This window comes from Camponotus floridanus, unplaced genomic scaffold (genome assembly GCF_003227725.1).
Source record: "Camponotus floridanus strain SB8 unplaced genomic scaffold, Cflo_v7.5 scaffold32, whole genome shotgun sequence".
NCBI lineage: Eukaryota > Metazoa > Arthropoda > Insecta > Hymenoptera > Formicidae > Camponotus > Camponotus floridanus.
The window spans coordinates 889,371-907,709 of record NW_020229459.1 but is presented as its reverse complement, the minus strand read 5'-3'; the positions used below and the strand labels follow the sequence as shown (position 1 = coordinate 907,709).

At 32.8% G+C, this 18,339-nt stretch overlaps 4 protein-coding genes across 15 annotated transcripts in view; 3 read left to right on the top strand and 1 right to left on the bottom strand.

Annotated features, from left to right (window-relative positions):
• LOC112638552 overlaps positions 1–2,642 on the bottom strand; it is a 3,852-nt gene extending 1,210 nt beyond the window's left edge. For both annotated transcript variants that reach the window (XM_025410522.1, XM_025410523.1), the window contains exon 1: positions 2,590–2,642. In XM_025410522.1, the coding sequence (XP_025266307.1) occupies positions 2,590–2,630 (41 nt within the window). In that variant the 5' untranslated portion in view covers positions 2,631–2,642. The remainder of the gene's footprint in view (positions 1–2,589) is intronic.
• LOC105257859 (ribonucleases P/MRP protein subunit POP1) overlaps positions 1–2,721 on the top strand; it is a 3,316-nt gene extending 595 nt beyond the window's left edge. For 3 of the 5 annotated variants that reach the window (XM_025410510.1, XM_011268761.3, XM_025410511.1), the window contains 2 exons: positions 48–1,398; positions 1,486–2,721. In XM_025410510.1, the coding sequence (XP_025266295.1) occupies positions 165–1,398; positions 1,486–2,552 (2,301 nt within the window). In that variant the 5' untranslated portion in view covers positions 48–164 and the 3' untranslated portion in view covers positions 2,553–2,721. The remainder of the gene's footprint in view (positions 1–47; positions 1,399–1,485) is intronic. The other 2 variants (XM_025410512.1, XM_011268765.3) reach the window with 2 other exon arrangements.
• LOC112638551 (ribonucleases P/MRP protein subunit POP1-like) overlaps positions 1–18,339 on the top strand; it is a 23,632-nt gene extending 5,293 nt beyond the window's left edge. For 2 of the 5 annotated variants that reach the window (XM_025410517.1, XM_025410518.1), the window contains 2 exons: positions 15,675–17,025; positions 17,116–18,339. In XM_025410517.1, coding sequence (XP_025266302.1) covers positions 15,792–17,025; positions 17,116–18,173 — 2,292 coding nt within the window. In that variant the 5' untranslated portion in view covers positions 15,675–15,791 and the 3' untranslated portion in view covers positions 18,174–18,339. Of the gene's footprint in view, positions 1–14,558; positions 14,739–15,120; positions 15,348–15,438; positions 15,606–15,674; positions 17,026–17,115 lie in introns of those variants that run through there. The other 3 variants (XM_025410514.1, XM_025410515.1, XM_025410516.1) reach the window with 3 other exon arrangements.
• LOC105259362 (ribonucleases P/MRP protein subunit POP1) lies at positions 10,065–13,493 on the top strand. Of its 3 annotated transcripts, none has more exons than XM_025410509.1 (6): positions 10,065–10,157; positions 10,329–10,476; positions 10,568–10,734; positions 10,807–12,158; positions 12,249–13,276; positions 13,378–13,493. In XM_025410509.1, the coding sequence occupies exons 4-6, from the start codon at positions 10,922–10,924 to the stop codon at positions 13,417–13,419; spliced, it is 2,307 nt and encodes a 768-aa protein (XP_025266294.1). In that variant the 5' UTR covers positions 10,065–10,157; positions 10,329–10,476; positions 10,568–10,734; positions 10,807–10,921; the 3' UTR covers positions 13,420–13,493. The 3 variants fall into 3 exon arrangements, with proteins under 3 accessions (XP_025266294.1, XP_025266292.1, XP_025266293.1); XM_025410507.1 differs by having other exon boundaries at positions 10,065–10,243; XM_025410508.1 differs by lacking the exon at positions 10,568–10,734 and having other exon boundaries at positions 10,065–10,243.

Here is an 18,339-nt window from a genome sequence, read left to right as displayed (position 1 = left end):
TTAAGATTTGGTTGTAATTGAAATAAGAAGACTTTTTTTTGTTACAGAAAATCCTAAGCAAACTAAATTAATATTTCAAAAGCTTCATATATATATATACACAGATATGTCATATCTCATAACGTTAAAAGCCATCTAAATTGCGAGAGGTATATTTGGCAAAAATGGCAGAGTCGTCGAGCAGCCAAAATTTACCATCGACAAGTAAGCAACCATTCCATGAGAAGATCTACTTAGAGACTCACAGCTGGCATGCAAGTCGTTATCACATGATCAGCAAGTGGGGATATAAACTTCCACATTATTCATTCAACAAGGCAGTTACACACAGTTACAGAGCTATAACAAAATACTGCCTTTTACAAGATATTTCTTACTATACCTGTATCGAAATAGTAGGAGAGAAAAATTGGTTGGAAGCAGCTTTGAGGGAACATTGTAATCCCAAAAAAACTTTTGCAGAGAATATGTACACCAATGGTCAGAGAGAAGGTACTGTAATGTTCTTTAAAAAGAATGGCTATCCACGGTTCCCTATTGGTTACGTGAACTTTTTCTGGAAGCTAAGCGAGACAAACATTAAAACCATTTGGATATGGGTACATCCTGCTTTTTATAGTGATTTTCTTAGTGAGATTATATCCAGTTTTGACTTTAAACAGAATAACGTGAGACAAGGTAGAATTGACATTTCACACAATTTAAATGATTTGTATACAAATGACGCAGGATGTGAAATGCGTGTATTAAAATGTGCATTAAATAGATTCAGACTTTCTGGGCCAACAGCTTTAACTGTACTAAAAGAAGCATTACATGTACCGTCTTTAACTGAACTAGATTTGGATTCGGAAAGTTGCCCTATGACAGAAGAACAGGATAGCTCGTTAAATGATGAAAAACTAGATACATCATCAGGTAATAATGTCTCTGTGCAACCTCTGCTGAAAATGGCAATTGATGAAAAAGCCAACAAAGATTTGACTATACAAGATCTTAAGAAAAAAATGTGGCATACTATATATTATAAAAAAAGAGAAAATATAGAAGCTTTTAAGATACAAGAGCAAATGTGGCAATCGTTGAAGGTTTTGGAACCACGTTTTGTGTTACCAAATATTATTGGATTAACCGTTTTAGATCCACGCTTTTATTTACCTGGAAGAAGCACAAAAACTGAGATTCCTTCATCTGCTGAAAACTTACATTCTCAGTTATCAAATGACTTAAATCGTTCTCCTATTTGGGATGCACAAATACGTCAGATCGTAAGCAGTTCTTGTGTGTCCAAACACACAATCAACAAGATTGGTATGTCAGATAATCCATATTTCAGTAAGGATACAGTGACAAAAATACCGATTCTTCTTATACAGAAACCAACAGTAGCTTCTTTAGGTACGTAATAGGTGTAATGTACAATCATTCATAAGGTACATATTATTCCTTGTTTGCAATTAAAAGTATATTGATATATTGTTATAGGTTTAGGTTTCAGGATAGATATTATTATACCATCTGGATGGGCACTAGCATTTTGGTTTGCACTTATAATGCAATCTCCATTAGTAGGCGGACTTCGAGAGACCCAATTAGTAGTTTTTGAAAGTTTGGGAACATACGTACCTGATATTAATGATCCCGACACTCCAGCTTACAGGAGATGCGCGTCGAAAAGAAAGACTATATTAACCAATAAATATTTTTCTTATTCATCAAAGCAAAGAGTTAATTTTATCAAATTTGGAATTCATAATCCTTTCTTCTGCGATTGGAAAAATTTAACCAAAGACTGGTCGGACGTTAAAAATTTTTACGTTCTGAGACACTTTAGACTTTTATTACATTTAAGAAAAGAAATTAAAACTTATAAACGTGGAAATGCGAGGTCCAAATCAACTGTCCAAGAGTCAGAATTCGATTTTCAAAAATTCGACCAATATAAAAATTGCCTGGTACAAGTCCAATTGTCTATGATGGGCAAAGGAACGCCGAAGGAGTTCGCGATCATCTGTATGCCGAAACGTAAAGATTTGAGAAGATTCGAAATTAATAAAAGTTATGAAGGACCTGTCGAAAAATGTCACACCGATCTGAAAGAAACGTCCTGTAAAATATTACATAAAGTACACTCGATGAAATTGAATCATCTAAGTCTTCAACTAAATCGGACCAGAGTTAAACGGAGGAGAACGTTCGGAGATAATGAATTGCCGTTGGAATTTGATGTTATTGATGACGAGATTAATCGTACAATATTCCCAAAACATCACAAAATAATGTCAGATTATGCGGAGGACATGAAAAAATTGTATCCCACGGAATCGACGAAAGTTCGCCATTCCTGCGATAGACAAGTCATGGGGTACGTAACGATGGGCGGTTATTCATTTCTTCGTGGGAAAAGTATTGGCATCGGATATGTCACATTACCTTCGCTACTCGAAATAATTCGCAAAAAGTCTAACATTGTTCTTGTTAGGAATACTGAAGAACTACAATATAGATTAGCACGATTAGAAATATTAGTAGATATTAAGTCTATGTTATAAGTATATTTTTTACTTTATGAATATTTTATCTTATTACCAGAGTCCGGATCTCAGGACTTTTCCCCACTCCAAGTGCATGGTAGCGGTTGAGCGCCGCGAAAAACAGTACTGTCTATGATCTACGCTGGTCTAGTGATGATAGCAAAGAGGACACCATCACGAAGAAAAATTTTATATATATATATATATATACATATATATACAAACACATATATATATGACACACATATATATATATGACACACACATATATTATATATATATATATATATATAGATTTAATAATATAATAATTATAATTTAATACTACACACACACACACACACACACACACATATATTATATGTATGTGTGTATGTGTAAATTTAATTATACATATACATAAATTATAAATTAATATATCTATGTTATTTAAAATATAAAGTAGTATAATAAATTATTATATTTCCTTTTTCTTTTATTTTTCTCGCGACGATGTCCTCCTTGCTATCGCCGACATAGATCAGGCGATACTGCATTCACGGGGGTCGACTGTTAGCATGCACTTGGAGTGACGAAGACGGCACCGAGATCCGACTCTCCGAGACTCTGTTTACATTATATATCTATGCAAATATATGTAAATGTATCAATGTATATATTTTTTAATTTTTTTTGTACAAGAATAAAGTCAAATATTTCAAATAATATTTTTTTACACTATCATCAGTAAAAATAATTTCCCAAGAATCAATAACAGATGAATTAATAGTGATCATGATCGATCAATTTAGTCTGGTTTTACTTAAAACGTTCATTAAACAGTATGATTTAATTTTGCTCTTCAATACGCTTTGCTTCTAAAAATGTACATTTATCGAGCGATACAAAAGAAACTACATAAAAAATATAATTTCTAATTATCTGTTGTGTGTGTGTTTGTATGTGTACAATTATGATTTTTTTTATACATATAATGTTTAACGTACTAATAACCAATGTTATCTTTTACGGTTTTTTGCACTTTCTGTTACATAAAACTTATGTTTCTTTCTTCATTGTATTGATCCTAAATAATTTCATTCGTTTCTACTTGAAATTGCCGGTTCAGTGATGTCACATGTCAATAATTATTTGCAATTTTAAAAACGGAGATTTAATTTCGTTTCACTCAGAAGATCCTTTTTATACTCTTTAGACAAAGTGGTTGATCGAATTCTCAAGATAAGATTTTTTCCTTCCTTCGAATTTATACGATTCACATTCACGCAGAAAAATTCGAAATAATCTCAATCGGATATAAAGTCCTATCTAGATAGAATGCGGATAATGATATCACGCAAAGAAAAAAGAACCAATCAATTTCTCTCTTTTGTAAAAATATGACAAGTCGATTGGCTGACGCATTCGTCTCCCTTTACCTGATTGGTTGATGCATCTTCCTTTACTGCGTCGTGTCTACGTAAGCTATCGTTCGTGCCAAAGAAGACCGTGTTTTCGTTTCCATGACTACCACAAATTTCTATGGTGAGGAGAGGGCACGTGGATTCTGCATTTTGTTCCTGCATGAAACATTAGGTTATATACTTCAAGATATTTATTTTTAATAATAATACTTTTTATTAATTTTCTATTATTAATTTTCATTAATAGAATTATTTTTAATATTAATTTAATTTTTTATTAAGTTATTTAAATTTAATAGAAAATTTTATTTAAAAAATTATTTATATTTCAATTACATAAATAAATTTATATAAATAATTAACCATTTTTTATTTGGTTTTATTAATTTTTTATTCAATTTTAATATTTTTTTATTTTATTTTTACTAATCTACTCATCTTTCATCGAACCTTAATTCTTTTAGGGTGCGTTTTCACTTGACGCTAAAAAGTAGCGTCAACCATTGGTTAAACAAAGAAGTAAGTAGTTGCTTCATTGTTTAACCAATGGTTGACGCTACTTTTTAGCGTCAATGAAATTGCACCTTAAAGGTGCGGCCTCATTGACGCTAAAAAGTAGCGTCAACCATTGGTTGAACAAGGAGGTAAGTATAGTTGCTTCATTGTTCAACCAATGGTTGACGCTACTTTTTAGCGTCAATGAGGCCGCATCTTAAAGGTGCAATTTCATTGACGCTAGAAACCAGCGGCAAATTAAAATCACTAGACTTTCTCTAGATTTGGCGTCAATAAAATAAAGTTCAACAGTTTCAACTTTTTCAGTGTCTAAAGCGGCCTTTTCATTGACGCTACTTTTTAGCGTCAATAAAATTGCACCTTAACAGTTGGCAGTCCTACGAGATAGGCTGTGCAGCTCTGCGCGTATATAAAATAAATTTGAAATCGCTTCTAGCCTAACCATCTTCACGCGATCGACTTTATTTGAATTGCACGGCATCGCATCGAATTATGATGCGGCGCCGATTTGTTCGAACGTAATTCGGGACATCGCGATGCTGTATAAGCGTCGAATGAGCACGAATTGTCACGCAAAATATGATAAATCAAATCTACTCACCGTTCACCGGCTGTTCCACAGGCCGCTCCATTCGCTCGCCTCGAGACGTCCAATTCCGATCTTGATGCGCACAAACTCACAGGATATCATCAACGCGAACGCGCGACACTTTATTCGGCACTTCCGATATTCGCTCACATCCGATAATCATCATCAAGGGCGCGAATACTGCGACGCAACTTCGCTCCATCTTCGCGATCGCGCTATCACTGAACTGTTAAAAATAGTTGTCGCGCACTTTCACCGACATATTATGAAAGTCGCGCGATCATCCTTGGACACTTTCGACGCTCTTTCACTCGCGATATTCGCTTAAAAACGGTTAAAAGACGCGGAAAATGCGGACGTACGACGATCCGTAACTGCGTATGACTCCGATTCACGTATGACGTGTATGACGTAGCAGTCACGCGCCAACATGGCGGCCGAACTAGTGCGCATTCGTTTCTGCGCACTGGTTCGGCCGCCATGTTAGCGCGTGATTGCTACGTCATACGCGTCACTGCTACGTCATACGCGTCATACGTGAATCGGAGTCATATGCAGTTACACGGATCGTCGTACGTCCGCATTTTTCGCATCTTTTAACAGTTTTTAAACGAATATCGCGAGTGAAAGAGCGTCGAAAGTGTCCAAGGATGATCGCGCGACTTTCATAATATGTCGGTGAAAGTGCGCGACAGTTATTTTTCACAGTTCAGTGATAGCGCGATCGCGAAGATGGAGCGAAGTCGCGTCGCGTTATTTGCGCCCTTGATGATGATTATCGGATGCGAGCGAATATCGGGAGTGCCGAATAAAGTGTCGCGCGTTCGCGTTGATGATATCGTGTGCATCAAGATCGGAATGGGACGTCCCGAGGCGAGCGAGTGGTGCGGCCTGTGGAACAGCCGGTGAACGGTGAGTAGATGTGATTTATCATATTTTGCGTGACAATTCGTGCTCATTCGACGCTTATACAGCATCGCGATGTCCCGAATTACGTTCGAACAAATCGGCGCCGCATCATAATTCGATGCGATGCCGTGCAATTCAAATAAAGTCGATCGCGTGAAGATGGTTAGGCTAGAAGCGATTTCAAATTTATTTTATATACGCGCAATGCTGCACAGCCTATCTCGTAGGGCTGCCAACTGTTAAACGATAAATTTTTTCGATCTAACCTAACCTAACCTAACCTCTCAGTGCTTTGGATGTCGATGTAAACACAAGCGTATGCTGCCTGGATTTTATCATGCTTTCAAAAATAATATTTAATTATTTCATTAGTGTATTACATTTTATTACGTATATTAATCGTAAATTAATCGTTAAATGTGCGACGTACAGTTTTACATATTTTAATGAGAAGCATATAACATAATTGGTTAGGTTAGATTAAATTAAAACAAGCTGCTGTGATTCATTTAACGTAATAGGATTAATTTGACGAATGTGCAGCTGTTGAAGTTACATGATATTTGTGGACACATTTTTAAAGTAATCATGAGTGTCTTATCTCATCTTGATTATATGAAATTAAAATATAAAATATTTATGTATTCCACATTAACGTTATTCATTACAAGTACTATATTACTTTTCTTATATCTCAATCATATTTCATTGATGAAGCTTTTCATATATCGCAGACAATATGCTACTGTGTGTGGAATTTTACACAGGTAATACATGGCACAAAAATAATTTGTTCTCAAGTATTGTGCGCATTTCTCAAAAATAAATCAAATTAAATTATTTTAAGTAGGATCCAAAAATCACTACATTGCCAGGATCGTATCTTATTATAACTGCGATATTATCACCTTTTAATATGTGTGTGCAGTATTACATACATAAAATATATAAATTTATTTGAAACGTACGGAAATCTTTATCTTATATTTATAATATTTATGATATAAAAGAAAATTGCAACTTTAATGAAACAGTACGGTGGAATAATTGGTTGATACTTATCCTGGTCTACAATATTTATCCTTTTTTCATCATTAGGTTTTTGGTGCTTTTTTTATTATACAGATGTTATCTGTAAATATAGTACTTGTAATGTTGCTTCTGTATCACTGTAAGCACACAAAGTGATAGCATTTGCAGGTAATTATGTTATACTTATATATCATAAGAAAGAGAAAATAAAATTAAAGTTGAATACTGAATGTGCTCTAAAGTAAATCTCATCCAAATAAATAAATGCATAAATGTGCGCCCCACATTTCTCATGAAAAAAATACATAATATTAATTTTTATGTATTATTATTTTTAGATTTTTATTCTTTTAAATTCTTTAGATGCACTTTTCATTTCTCCTCTCTTTCTTTCCAACTACTAAATATAGATCTATCATTTTTAATATAGATCTATCATTTTTAGTGTACATTATTGCAGTAAGTGGAATAAAGAGCAAATCTTTTGGCGCATTTAAAATGTACAGGAAAGTTTTATCTGATGCATTTTTTTCAATAGAAATATCTGAAAAAAATGCATACGTCTTTTTTAATCTTAGTCTTTCTAAATAAAAATTAGAATAATAAATTTGCAAAATAATTTGCTTTAATATATTTTTATTGCAAACATATGAAGCAAAGTGCTCAAGGTGCATCACTATGAAAACATCGATAGAATAAAAAATAGATCGCATACAAAAAAATTAAAATATTTACATTACATATTTGATATTTCTGCAAATATTTCCATTATTTTGAGATTGATTTGTTTCATGATATATTGCAATAATTAAAGATTTCTGATATAATCTGCCATGAGACTGCAGAGAAAGCCAGCTTTAATTCTTTATTTTGTTCAATATTTTTAATAATATAATAATTAAATTAAAGTTCTATGAAAATATGCTTGAAATACTAAATAAAAAGGATTGTTTCTTATGTACAACCTTATACCTTATAGTTTAAGTAAACAAAAAATTATTGTTAATAATATACATATATAAATTGATAATTAAATAAAACAATTAATTAATTAATCGACACAATCCACGTTTTTTTTTAGCTTTATGTCTAACATATATATATGTATATATATTTTTATAAATAAAAAATGTTTCTTTCTAATATAAATTAAATAAAAAGTATAATATGCCTTTAAATACTTTATATACATACCTGTTGCAATAAACCAATAAAGAATGCTTTTACATTCCTCCTTGTACTTTGGCATATATATCCTTTATGCCAATTATCTCGCAACACGCTTTTATCGCATGATGACAAACAAGCCCATTATCCTTCATGAATTTTCTTTACAAATATTTTTATATTCTCAAACTGTGTAAAGAAATCATGTAACACTGAAGAATACAAAGTGATATTAAAAGAGAAGAAATAAATTTTATATTATATAGTATTGACAATTATTTTCTTACCAGTATATTCCTTATATGTAGGAATATACATTAGTCTTTGACCAGCCCTATTTTTAACCGTCTTTAGGGATGCTTTGGCTTTTGATAACGCAAATCCAGCTAATCCATTTCCAGTTACTATAAATGAACTGATTCTAGTCTTACGTGCTAAATTATCGGTCATACAAGTTATCATTTTGTTTTCCAAAATCCAGGTTTCAAAACTTTCAAATGTATCTACAGAAAACAAAGATATTAATTATATAAGATTCTAATATTTAGAACTGAAACATAAAAAAAAAATTGAAAATAGACATCGTATCACATGATTTTTGTATGTGTGTGATTTAACCATTATAATCCAATAACAGCATAAATATTAACCTTTTCCAATAAGATCTGATTCAATGCTTCAATGCCATCCATTGTAACATTTGTCCAACCACATTCCAATGGCGATAATTTTATTTGCATTGGTCTGGTCTGACTTTGTGGTAATTCCATAAGTTTTTGCTTTCTTTCAAGATTTACAAGCAGTTTTTGCTGTTGAATTAATTCTTTTCCTCTAAACACAGGAGTGTTTAGACCAGGAAATTGTATCGGAATTTTTCCCATGCCAATAATTTGCTCCTTATTTAGGAGCTTTCTCTTTTCACTACTCTTCTTGCTCTATCTCTGCGTCTTCCTGCATTACTGATACTTGTCACACCCTTTCATAATTCATCTTCAGATCTTATAGAACAAAAGCACAGTGAAATACAAATTATTTTCTACTGTAAATATTAACTATTATCAAAATGCTATATCCATAAAAGTTCTACTTACTATTCGCAAAAAATATAGAGTTTCTCACATTATTTAATAAAGTGACTATTTTTAATAAATGTGAATGACTGACAAGCAATAAATTAAACAATATTAAACAATAATATACCTGAAAAAAATTTCATAATTTTATTGGAGTTAAATTGATAAATTAATTTTAAATACACATTATATATTAATTACATATAATGATTTAGAGACAATGATATATTTCATTTGCGTTACCATTGTTTATAGATTGAACATTTTTTATCAAATTATTTACAACTCTAAATATGTAGCATACGACAAGCCATTTTTAAAATTTATAAAACAAACAACAAAGTTGTTCATAGTTTTCACTCTATTTTGTCATAGTCTGCTTTTAGGCAATCTTAAAGTCACTAGATTAACAAAGTATCCGGCTTTAGGTTGTCCCTGAAAGGACGATGCGTCCTCTATAAACATAAAAATATGAACTTAAGGTGCAATTTCATTGACGCTACTTTTTAGCGTCAATGAAATTGCACCTTAAAGATGCGGCCTCATTGACGCTAAAAAGTAGCGTCAACCATTGGTTGAACAAGGAGGTAAGTATAGTTGCTTCATTGAGCACCTTAAGAAGTCGAAGAAGACATCTCTTGTTCCTTGCGAAAAAAGGAGAAAAAAGACATTATTATCTTATGAAACACTATAAAATTGCATACGGAAAAAAGAACCAATCGATTTCTCTCTCTTGTAAAAATATGACAAGTTGATTGGCTGACCCATTCGTCTCCCTGTACCTGATTGGTTGACGCATTTTTCTTTACCGAGTCGAGTCTACATAAGCTATCGTTCGCAAGAAGACCGTGTTTCCGTTTCCATGACTACCACAAATTTTTATGGTGAAGAGCGACACGTGGACTCCGCTTTTCTTGCCTGCATCAAACATTAGGTTAGAAACCTCGAGATACCTATTTTTAATACCTTGAAGAAGACATCCCTTGTTTCCTTGTCAATAAAAAAGAAGAAAAAAAAGACGTTAGTATCTTATAAATACTATAAAATTGCATGAAAGCGATTTATTTGTTTAGTTCACGTGGATTAACAATCATGTAATTTTTAGGCGCGAAGAAATGGTCATGGCGAAGAAGAAGAAACAATTTGACGAACTGAAATTTTGGAAGGATCCAAGAACCTTCCATCTGAAATGTCTATCATGTGATTCGGTTCTTTGCGAGCCCGTGAAATTTCCAAGGTGACATCTTCCATTGGTATGTATACATTGCAAAAAATGTAAACTTGCTTAAATATGTCTTTCCCACGACCTTTTCCTTAGATCAGTTAAGAAAACATTTCTTCTAGCTTCTGCTGCCTAGCAAGTTGGACCTCACACATTTTCATATTCATCCAACACATTTATTCAGCAACAACTTTAAGAAGTAGTGCCTCTACCTTTTTAACTTTATGGAAACAATTATCTTTTTATCTCTTTTAAGATTGACTTTTGTTTTATACAATTTCTCACAAAGGTAACATTCACACACAACAAAACATTAAGATTTAATTGTAATTGAAATAAGAAAACTTTTTTTTTGTTACAGAAAATCCTATGCAAACCAAGTTAATATTTCAAAAGCTTCATATATATATACACAGATGTGTCATATCTCATAACGTTAAAAATCACCTAGATTGCAAGAGGTATATTTGGCAAAAATGGCAGAGTCGGTGAGCAGCAAAAATTTACCATCGACGAGTAAGCAGCAACCATCCCATGAGAATATCTGCTTAGAGACTCACACCTGGCATGAAAAACGTTTTCACATGATCGACAAGTGGGAATATAAAATTCCATATTATTCAAAGGACAAGAGCCTTCAAGCCAGTTACAATGCTGTAACAAAAAACTGCCTTTTACAAGATATTTCTTACTATATCTGTATCGAGATAGTAGGAGAGAAAAATTGGTTGGAAGCAACTTTAAAGGAACATTGTAATCCGAAAAAAAATTTTGCAGCAAAGATGTACACCAATGGTCAAAGAGAAGGTACGATAATGTTCTTTAAAAAGAATGGCTATCCACAGTTCCCTATTGGTAATGTGAACTTTTTCTGGAAGCTAAGCGAGACAAACATTAAAACCATTTGGATATGGGTACATCCTGCTTTTTATAGTGATTTTCTTAGTGAGATTATATCTAGTTTTGAGTTTAAACAGAATAATGCGGAACAAGATAGAACTGACATTTCACACAATTTAAATGATTTGTACACAAATGACGCAGGCTGTGAAATGCGTGTATTAAAATATGCATTAAATAGATTCAGACTTTCTGGGCCAACAGCTTTAACTGTATTAAAAGAAGCATTACGTGTACCTTCTCTAACTGAACTAGATTCGGAAAATTGCCCTATGACAGAAGAAGAGGATAGCTCGTCAAGTGATGAAAAATTAGATACATCAACTGGTAGTAATATCTCTGTGCGAACTCTGCTGAAAATGACAATTGATGAAAAAGCTATCAAAGATTTGACTATACAAGATCTTAAGGAAAAAATGTGGTATACTAAATATTATAAAGAAAGAGAAAATGTAGAAGCTTTTAAGATACAAGAGCAAATGTGGCAATCGATGAAGGTTTTGGGATCACCAAGTTTTCTGCCATCAAATATGATTATTGGATTAACCGTTTCAGATCCACACTTTTATTTACCTGCAAGGATGAAAACTGAGGTTCCTTCATCTGCTGAAAGCTTATGTTGTCAGTTACCAACTGATTTAATTCGTTCTCCTATTTGGGATGCACAAATACGTCAGATCGTAAGCAATTCTTGTGTGTCCACAAACATAATCGAGTTTATATGTGTAGCTACTATGTCAAATAGTCCATATTTTAATAAGGATGCAAAAATACCAATACTTCTTATACAGAAACCTGCAGTAGCTCCTTCAGGTACGTAATAAATTTAATTATCTCCAATTATTCATAAGGTACATATTATTCCTTGACTGCAATTAAAAGTACATTGATATATTGTTACAGGTTTAGGTTCCAGGATAGATATTATTATACCATCTAGATGGGCATTGTCATTTTGGATTGCACTTACAATGTTAACTCCATTAGTAGGCGGACTTCGAGAAACCAAATTAGTAGTTTTTGAAAGTTTAGGAACATACGTACCTGATTTCAATGATCCCGACACTCCTGCTTACAAGAGAGAGGCGTCGAACAGAAAGAAGAAATTAACCAACGAATATTTTTCTCATTCGGCAAACCAAAGAGTTAACTTTATCAAATATGGCATTCGCAGTCCTTTCTTCTGCGATTGGAAAAATTTAACCAAAGGCTGGTCGGACGTTGAAGATTTTTACGTTCTGAGACACTTTAGACTTTTGGCACATTTAAGAAAAGAAATTAAAACTTTGAAACGTGGAAATGCGAGGTCCAAATCAACTGTCCAAGAGTTAGAATTCGATTTTCAAAAATTCGACCAATATAAAAATTGCCTGGTACAAGTCCAATTGTCTATGATGGGCAAAAGAACGCCGAAGGAGTTCGCGATCATATGTATGCCTAAACGCAAAGATTTCAGAAGATTCCAAAATAATAGAAATTATGACGGGCCTGTCGAAAAATGTCACATAGATCGGAATGAAGAGTCCCGCAAAATGTTACGTAGATTACACTGGAGGCAATTGGAACAACTAAGGCGCAGAGTTAAACGGAAGAAAATGTTCCTGGGTAATATATTGCCGGGGAAATTCGATGTCATTCCTGACGAGAGCAATCGTGCAAAACTCTGGAAACATCGCAAAATGATGTTGGATCATATGAAAGAAATGAGAATATTCTATCTCCCAGAATCGATGGAGGTTCGCCATTCCTGCGATAGAGAAGTCATGGGATACGTAACGATAGGCGGTTATTCATTTCTTCGTGGGGAACATATTGGCATCGGATATGTCACATTACCTTCGCTACTCAAAATTATTCGCAAAAAGTCTAACATTGTTCTCGTTAGGAATACTGAAGAACTACAGTATAGATTTGCACGATTAGAAATATTGGTAGATATTAATAGGAGATATAAGTAGATATTAATTATTAGTAGATAAATGTGTGTCATAAGTATATTTTTTACTTTATGTACATTTTATCTTATTACCAGATTCCGGATTTGAGGGCCGTTTTTCCCACTCCAAGTGCATGATAGCGGTTGAGCGCCGCGACAAACAGTACCACCTATGATCTATGTCTTGTGATGATAACAAAAAGGACACCATCGCGTAGAAAAATTTTATATATATATATATATATATATATATATATATATATATAGATTTAATAATATAATAATTATAAGTTAATAATTATGTGTATATATATGTATGTAGATTTAATTATACATATACATAAAATTTAAATTTATATATATATATATAATATAAAATGTAAAATAATGTAATAAATTATTATACTTTGCTTTTCTACGCGACAATGTTTCCATCACTACACCGCGATAGACGATACTGTTTTTCGCGGAAATCAGTCGTTAGCACTTGGAGTGACGAAAACGGCACCGAGATCTGACTCTCCAAGACTCTGTTTACATTATATATATCTATGCAAATATATGTAAATGTATCAATGAATATATTTTTTAATTTTTTTTGTGCAAGAATAAAGCCATATATTTTAAATATTTTTTTATACTATTATCAGTAAAAATAATTTTCCAAGAGACAATAGCAGATGGATTGATAGTGATCATGATCGATCAATTTGGTCTGGTTTTATTTAAAACTTTCATTAATAGTATGATTTAATTTTGCTTCTAAATGTACATTTATCGAGCGGTACAAATGTAACTACGTAAAATATAATTTCAAATTATCTGTTGTACAGTTATAATGATTTTTTTTATATATAATGTTTAACGTATTAATAACCAATGTTATCTTTTACGGTTTTTTGCATTTTCTGTTACATAAAATTTATGTTTCTTTCTTCTTCTTTGTATTGTTCCTATATAATTTCATTCATTTCTACATGGAATTGCCGTTTCGGTGTCGTTACATGTCAACAATTATTTGGAATTTTAAAAACGGAGATTCAATCTCGTTTCACTCATGAGATTCTTTTTATCCTCTTTAGACAACGTGATTGATCGATTTCTCGAGATTTTTTTCTTCTTTTCTTCGAATTTATACGATTTACATTGACCCAGAAAAATTCGGAATAATTTTAATCGGTTCTAAAGGCCTATCTAGATATAATGCGGTTCATGAAATCGCGCGGAAAAAAGAACCAATCAATTTCGCGCTTGTAAAAAATGTGGCAAGTTGATTGGCTGACGCATTCATCTCCCTTTACCTAATTGGTTGACGCATCTTTCTTTCCCGCGTCCTGTCTACATAAGCTATCGTTCGCGCCAAAGAAGATCTTGTTTCTGTTTCCATGACTACCACAAATTTCTATGGCGAGGAGAGACACTTGGGCTTTGAATTTCGTGCCTGCATCAAACATTAGGTTAGATACTTCAAGATACCTATTTTTAGTAATAATAATTTTTATTAATAATAATTTTTATTAATTTTCTATTATTATTTTTCATTAATAGAGTTATTTTAAATATTAATTTAATTTTGTATTAAATTATTTTCATTTAATAGAAAATTTTATTTAAAAAATTATTTATATTTAAATTACATAAATAAATTTAGATAAAAAAATTAACTATTTTTTATTTATTTTTATTCATTTTTTATTTAATTTTAATATTTTTTTATTTTATTTTTACTAATCTACTCATCTCTCATCAAACCTTAATTCTTTTACGTATAAAAAGAAATGAAGAAGACGTCCCTTGTTCCTTGCCAATAAAAAAAAGAAGAAAAAAAAAACATTAGCATCTTATAAAATACTATAAAATTGCATGAACGCGATTTATTTGTTTAGTCCACGTGCATTAACAGTCGTGTAATTTTTAGGCGCGAAAAAATGGTCATGGCGAAGAAGAAGAAACAATTTGACGAACTGAAATTTTGGAAGGATCCAAGAACCTTCCATCTGAAATGTCTATCATGTGATTCGGCTCTTTGCGAGCCCGTGAAATTTCCAAGGTGACATCTTCGATTGGTATGTATACGTTGCAAAAAATGTAAACGTGCTTAAATATGTCTTTCCCACGACCTTTTCCTTAGATCAGTTAAGAAAACATTTCTTCTAGCTTCTGCTGCCTAGCGAGTTGGACCTCACACATTTTTATATTCATCCAACACATTTATTCAGCAACAACTTTAAGAAGTAGTGCCTCTACCTTTTTAACTGTATAGAAACAATTATCGTTTTATCTCTTTTAAGATTGACTTTTGTTTTATACAATTTCTCACAAAGGTAACATTCACACACAACAAAACATTAAGATTTGATTGTAATTGAAATAAGAAAACTTTTTTGTTACAGAAAATCCTAAGCAAACCAAGTTAATATTTCAAATGCTTCATATATATATATACACAGATGTGTCATATCTCGTAACGTTAAAAACCACCTAGATTGCAAGAGGTATATTTGGCAAAAATGGCAGAGTCGGCGAGCAGCCAAAATTTACCATCGACGAGTAAGCAGCAACCATCCCATGAAAAGATCTGTTTAGAGACTCACACCTGGCATGAAAAACGTTTTCACATGATCAACAAGTGGGAATATAGAATTCCATATTGTTCAAAGGACAAGAACCTTCAAGCCAATTACAATGCTGTAACAAAAAACTGCCTTTTACAAGATATTTCTTACTATACCTGTATCGAGATAGTAGGAGAGAAAAATTTGTTGGAAGCAACTTTGAAGGAACATTGTAATCCGAAAAAAAATTTTACAGCAAAGATGTACACCAATGGTCAAAGAGAAGGTACGGTAATGTTCTTTAAAAAGAATGGCTATCCACAGTTTCCTATTGGTAATGTGAATTTTTTCTGGAAGCTAAGCGAGACAAACATTAAAACTATTTGGATATGGGTACATCCTGCTTTTTATAGTGATTTTCTTAGTGAGATTATATCTAGTTTTGAGTTTAAACAGAACGCGGAACAAGATAGAACTGACATTTCATACAATTTAAATGATTTGTACACAAATGACGCAGGCTGTGAAATGCGTGTATTAAAATATGCATTAAATAGATTCAGACTTTCTGGGCCAACAGCTTTAACTGTATTAAAAGAAGCATTACGTGTACCTTCTCTAACTGAACTAGGTTCGGAAAATTGCCCTATGACAGAAGAACAGGATAGCTCGTCAAGTGATGAAAAATTAGATACATCAACTGATAGTAATATCTCTGTGCGAACTCTGCTGAAAATGACAATTGATGAAAAAGTTATCAAAGATTTGACTATACAAGATCTTAAGGAAAAAATGTGGTATACTAAATATTATAAAGAAAGAGAAAATATAGAAGCTTTTAAGATACAAGAGCAAATGTGGCAATCGATGAAGGTTTTGGGATCACCAAGTTTTCTGCCATCAAATATGATTATTGGATTAACCGTTTCAGATCCACACTTTTATTTACCTGCAAGGATGAAAACTGAGGTTCCTTCATCTGCTGAAAGCTTACGTTGTCAGTTACCAACTGATTTAATTCGTTCTCCTATTTGGGATGCTCAAATACGTCAGATCGTAAGCAATTCTTGTGTGTCCACAAACATGATCGAGTTTATATGTGTAGCTACTATGTCAAATAGTCCATATTTTAATAAGGATGCAAAAATACCAATATTTCTTATACAGAAACCTGCAATAGCTAGTTTAGGTACGTAATAAGTATAATTTACTACAATTATTCATAAGGTACATATTATTCCTTGACTGCAATTAAAAGTACATTGATATATTGTTACAGGTTTAGGTTCCAGGATAGATATTATTATACCATCTAGATGGGCATTGTCATTTTGGATTGCACTTACAATGTTAACTCCATTAGTAGGCGGACTTCGAGAAACCAAATTAGTAGTTTTTGAAAGTTTAGGAACATATGTACCTGATTTCAATGATCCCGACACTCCTGCTTACAAGAGAGAGGCGTTGGAGAGAAAGAAGAGATTAACCAACGAATATTTTTCTCATTCGCCAAACCAAAGAGTTAACTTTATCAAATATGGCATTCGCAGTCCTTTCTTCTGCGATTGGAAAAATTTAACCAAAGGCTGGTCGGACGTAAAAGATTTTTACGTTCTGCGACATTTTAGACTTTTAGCATATTTAAGAAACGAAATTGAAAGTAATAAACGTAAGAATGCAAGGTCCAAATCAACTGTCCAAGAGTCAGAATTCGATTTTCAAAAATTCGATAAATATAAAAATTGCCTGGTACGAGTCGGATTGTCTATGGTGAGCGAAGGAACACCGAAGGAGTTCGCGATCATATGTATGCCGAAACGCAAAGATTTGAGAAGATTTCAAAATAATAAAAATTATGATGGGCCTGTCGAAAAATATCACACCGATCCGAATGAAAACTTCCGCAAAATATTATTTAAATTATACTTGATGCAGATGAAACAACTAAGACGGGACAGATTTGAACTGGAGAAAACGTTCCAAGATAATGGATTGCCGGAGGAATTTCATTCCATTGAGGACGAGATTAATCGTGCATTACTCTTAGAATTTCGCAAAATTATATCAGATGATTTTGCGGAAAGAATAAGAAAATGGTATCTCCCAAAATCGACGGAAGTTCGCCATTCCTGCGATAGAAAAGTCATGGGATACGTAACGATAGGCAGTTATTCACTTCTTCGTGCGAAAGGTATTGGCATCGGATATGTTACATTACCCTCGTTACTCGAAATTATTCGCAAAAAGTCTAACATTGTTCTTGTTAGGAATACTAAAGATCTACAGTATAGATTAGCACGTTTAAAAATATTAGTAGATATTAATGATAAATATTAGTAGATAAGTGTGCATAAGTATATTTTTTACTTTATGAACATTTTATCTTATTACCAGAGTCCGGATCTCAGGGCCGTTTTCCCCACTCCTAGTTTATGTTAGCGGCCAAGCGCGGGAAACAGTACCATCTATGATCTATGCCGGTCTAGTGATAATAGCAAAGAAG

What these genes read in the sequence shown, in the direction of transcription:
- LOC105259362 (XM_025410509.1), top strand. Translation starts at nt 10,922, where the DNA reads ATGGCAGAGTCGGTGAGCAGCAAAAATTTACCATCGACGAGTAAGCAG. An exon ending in ACCTGCAGTAGCTCCTTCAG is followed by an intron (nt 12,159 to 12,248) that starts GTACGTAATAAA and finishes ATATTGTTACAG; the next exon opens with GTTTAGGTTCCAGGATAGAT. An exon ending in TTGCACGATTAGAAATATTG is followed by an intron (nt 13,277 to 13,377) that starts GTAGATATTAAT and finishes TCTTATTACCAG; the next exon opens with ATTCCGGATTTGAGGGCCGT.